The following is a 4,981-nucleotide window of genomic DNA, read 5'->3' as shown; positions in this document are numbered from 1 at the left end:
CCTAGCCCCAACTGGTCCACTGTCAATCGGCCTAGGGGGGCTACCCCAAGGCCACCCATCTACAGGAATTCAAGGCCAAAGTGGTGTGTTGCAGTGCCCCAGACACCACTCAACCACCAGGACCCTCTCCTCCCCTTCACGGGTCGCCAAGCGCGACAAACACGTGGGTGGATGTTTAGATCCCAGAGAAAGTAACTGAAAATACAGAACCTTCTCTGGGAGGGGACCACCATGTACAGGAATCCACCTCGAGGGGAAGATACTGTAGATATGATCTTGAAAATGCAGCTGTTACAAGGTTGAATCACATGAATGAACCAGTATCTTTCATTTTTATCTGATCTCAAAATTCATTATACTATAGAATATATTGTAAACTGAGGTTGGTTAGAAAATAAATGAAAACTGAGCTCACTATATTTAATATATAATACCTGCATTATTTTGTGAAATCTCTCAGTACTATCAAAGGTAAAAAAAAAACTAGTAATTATATGTTTGTAGATGCACATAATGTATTGTGTACTTTGACATAAAGTAAAATATTTGAAATTGTTAAGTTTACTGATTGTAAGGGTTAAATTTTACCTTAACTGTATTATTCTGTCATTTATCACATGTAATTAATACAAGCATGGAATGTTTGTATTGTTTTTAGGGAAACAGTTTAACTTGAAAGGTCATGTCATTTGTAATTTTTAATCTCAATGAAAATACATACTTCAAAAAAGATATCTTGAGAAAAAATGCAATTTCATCAAGTATTTAAAAAGTATATCCTGCAAAAGATCATTCTTAGTAGTTATTCTAAGAGGCAAAACATTATAAGATAATAATATTATACAAACCTAGTAATAAGTTCATGTTTAATTCATCATATAACTACTACTATAGCATCCAGGACTTTCAACCTCTGACCACTCTCATGAAGACTCCCTGTCCTGTGCAACCTCTGACCATTCTTCATCTTCTTTACAAACATCAAAAGCACCCTCAACAACATTACCTTATCATCTTTTTCTCAGTCTTCCTAATGGTTACGGTTTTATAATGATGTTGTATATTCTAATGTTAGTTTCTCTGCTGACACTTCTTTTACTTAGCATTTCTTTAAAGCTCCAGAATCTTTTATGTCCACTTACAACTTTATTTATCACCTCTGCTTTCATATTCTTATCTCTTTTCACTGTTCTCATTCACATATTCCAAATTTCTGTTCATTGCTCTCTTTTGTTCTCCAAGCTCATCACTTCTACATACTCTCATAATCTTCGTTCTTTTCTTAATTTATGGTTAATCCCATCTTCTCAGCCATCTATTTGAAAGACAATGCTAATTCTGTAATCACTTCTTTGCTTTCAGCTATATTGTCTACATTATCTGCAAAGACAACTAAATCTATAATTCAATTTTGGTTATCCCATCTCAGGCTCAATCCTGGATGCCTATGCAGAATTTCTTTTGCTGCTTTCTCCAGTGCAATATTGAAAAGCAATGGTGACAGGAGTAATCCCTGTCTTATGCCACTCTCCACCTTGAAAAAACACTTATTCCCCTCATAATAAACCATTTTTATTAGTTTATCTGGAATTCCACTCTTTCATGATCTTCCACAGAGTTGGTCTATAAATATATACAGTCATAGGCCTGCTTATTGATCAGTAAGTGCCAATATTGCTTATTATACTCCATCACTTTCTCTGAAACTGCCTCACCACAAAAAAATAGTCCATAATTGATTTCTTAGCCTTGAATCCTGCTTGGTAGTCTCCAAAAATTTCAACAGTTTGTAGCTTTAGCTTTCTGTAAATGATTTTAGTGAGTATCTTACACATTGATAATAACAGTGCAATACTTCTATAATTCTTACTTTCCAGTAGTTTTTCCTTTTTGTGTATTGGGATTAATAGAGCTATTTTCCAATCAGTAAGTATATTTTCTTTGTTCCATATTTTCTTATTTCATATATCTGTTATGCTTATATATAATGAGAATATCTTCTTATACATGAGCTGCAATGTTTTGATAAACCAAATCCCTACAAGGAATTCCTGATGTTTCCTTTTTTAACTTGAGTACATGAGAAGAGCTAACTTTTTTATATAAATTTTCAGCTTACTTAATACTTCTAATGACAGCCAGTTGTACATAGCTACAGAGTAATAATAGAGAAATCACTCAAATTTATCCACAATTTGAAGTAAACTTGCAGAAAGAGATCTACATACCACATTGCAAATGATTAAAGTTTTTAATGTTGCTTGCATAATATTTCTATTTGGCATTTTTCTAAAACAATTTTAACACATTCAGGTAAGAAGTCAATATCATAACTACTGAATCAGTAATATTAAGGATCTCAGTGATAAAGATTTTATATAAATTATTGCTGAAGATTCTAAGACTAATATTTTTGAAAGTAATGGATCTCTTGCTCACCATGTACATTGGAGAGCCACAGAGTGTCATAGCCATTACTCCCTCTTCAAGAAAACGAGCAAACCCAAAATCTGCAATTTTCAAAGTGATCTCATTTGGTTTTGGGCTTGACTTCCCTGAATGGCACAATAATATATTCTGAGGTTTCAAGTCTCGATGAACAATGTCTTTTGCATTAAGAGCTTTCATGGCTTCAGCTGTGATGATAGAAAGACAAATAAAATATTATTAAAACATAATTAATATATGAACTGGTAACTGAAGAAAGTTAGCAATGTAATTGTTAATAACCAACTACTCAAAACAACTAAGGGATAATAAGAGTATTCTAAATCACGGCTATGGCAGTGATCTAATATGCTAGTGGAGTCTGTGTCCACAAATGCTCATATGGTATTATAGGCTTTGTACCCCTAAAACATTTGTTATCAAGATGTATGACCACTTTGGACATTAATGCATGGCATGTATAAATTAAGTAAATCAATGAGCTGTTAGGGTAATATAATGCACTCCTCAATACCATTTATCAACTCTGTTTGGAGATGAACTGTGTATTGTGTGTTAAGCATGGTGGCTAGTAAATACGCTTGACACCTTCTTTCCAACTGAGCAAACAGACACACATTATCATCCATTAAAATACAGTTCTGACCAACTGCACCTTTATATGATAGCACTAATACCTGTAAGACTACATACCTCAAATAGTAGTAATAGTTTGCTATATGATGAGATGAAGAACAACGAAACTTTAGTTCTTAATTTTCATAAAGCTAATAACACAAGATTTATCATTAGTGGATTGTGATAAAAGGTGATGTGGAACAGACTTATGAAATTAAAAAAAAAAAATTATTTTGAATTCAAGATAGGAATAAGAGAGAAAAAAGGATAACAGGGAATATAAAAACCTAATTAACTTACTAAAGACAAAGAAAATCTATGTGTGTGCGTGTGAATGTTTCGATCTCTCTATGGGTCTGTTCTTTATGCACAGCCACATCTTTATAGCTACAAACTACAAACTCAGGGTACATATACAACTGTGTGTGAAAGTAACATGGGATATGTGGCCATGGCCTCAGAGGCTATTTTGAAGCCACAAATTGATGCCAAAGTGACCATTACAGCAATTTTTGACAAACAAGATGACCAACTGGTCTCAAATCAAAAACAAAATTCTTTGGTAATGTGTGATCAAGGGCTATTATTTAAATTTCTTCTCCATGTGAGGACTTTCCCTAATTTAAAAAAATTATGGAGCCTTCGTTTGTGCTCTCTCTCCTTCCCTCTCTCTTTCTTCTATACATATATGCTTACTCTCTAACTCCTATTAACTGAAAAAGGCTGGTGCTCTCTCTCGAACATGCATGCACACTCCCTCAACTAAATAGGCTTGCTTCAGCCATATCTTTTGCTTTGCTTGCATGTACTCACAAGAATCACCTATACAATGACTTTACAAAAACATTTGGTATCGATAAATTTTCATTTATGTTGTGTTGCAAACAAGAAGAGAATAAATCAGTTCTTCATTAAATGGAATGATGAAAAAGTCAGAATATGCTGCAAATGACAACTGACCACACAGCAGAAATCAGGACACCAAAAGTTAAGAAATTATGTTTTGGAAACTGGAAATCTCATGTAAAGCACATACAAAAAGCAGGACCAATGTACCAGTTTCGCTTTGATTGAAATAGCTTTAGTAATTTTTTTTTTCACATATTGTTAGTTATTGATTTTAATAAAAATATTTAGTTAAATAAAGAAATCTTTTTGATTTTTTTGCAAAAGTTTAGATTAACATGGTTGATTTAATCAAAACAACTCAGGATATTTAAAGTCACTTACATCCAAGTGAAGAATAAATACCATACATTTAAGAAGTTTAAACTAACAGATAAGATAGAAGATTTACAGAACTATAAGACAGCTACAAATTTTAGTTAAAAAAGGAATTAAGAAATCAAAATGTTATGTTAAAACTAATAACAATAATCTTTTTAAATATATTAAAGATAAACAAAATATTAAAATGGGGATTGGGCCTTTAAAGGATGATGATGGTACAATTTTTGTTGAGAACTATGAGATGGCAACACATCTAAATGTTCTCTTCTCTCTCTCTTTTTTTAATATAAAAGAGAAGATAATAGTAATAATCCTGATCCTGAGAAATCTATGGGAAATTTTGGAATTAACATGAATCATCTATAAGTAATTCCTTAATGGTAAGCACTAGGATGACACAATGTTCCTTCAGGGATTTTAAATGAGGTCAAAAATCAGATATGAAAGCCCTTTCTTTTTTGGTAGGTGATATGATGATCACACATATGAGAATTGGAGAGTTGCTTATATTACTCCTATTTTGAAGGGTGATGATAAGAGCTATCCTCAAAATTTCTACAGAGTCTGATTAAAGATTCTTTGCAAAATCATTTAGTAAAGTTTGCTTATTCCCCACAATAAAACTCAACTCACGAACAAAATTGACACTAACAAACCCAACAACAGTACATTACACTGCAGTTTA

At 32.7% G+C, this 4,981-nt stretch overlaps 1 protein-coding gene across 1 annotated transcript in view; it reads right to left on the bottom strand.

Moving 5' to 3' along the window:
• The window catches only part of LOC106463033 (serine/threonine-protein kinase unc-51-like), a 149,148-nt gene that overhangs the window by 99,389 nt on the left and 44,778 nt on the right, over window positions 1-4,981 (bottom strand). Inside the window, exon 6 of the mRNA XM_013923003.2 lies at window positions 2,440-2,636. Coding sequence (XP_013778457.2) covers window positions 2,440-2,636 — 197 coding nt within the window. The remainder of the gene's footprint in view (window positions 1-2,439; window positions 2,637-4,981) is intronic.

The sequence above is a fragment of the Limulus polyphemus genome, unplaced genomic scaffold (assembly GCF_000517525.1).
Source record: "Limulus polyphemus unplaced genomic scaffold, Limulus_polyphemus-2.1.2 Scaffold1308, whole genome shotgun sequence".
Classification (NCBI taxonomy): domain Eukaryota; kingdom Metazoa; phylum Arthropoda; class Merostomata; order Xiphosura; family Limulidae; genus Limulus; species Limulus polyphemus.
Note: the sequence above shows the minus strand (reverse complement) of the source record. Positions and strands in the feature narration are given on the sequence as shown.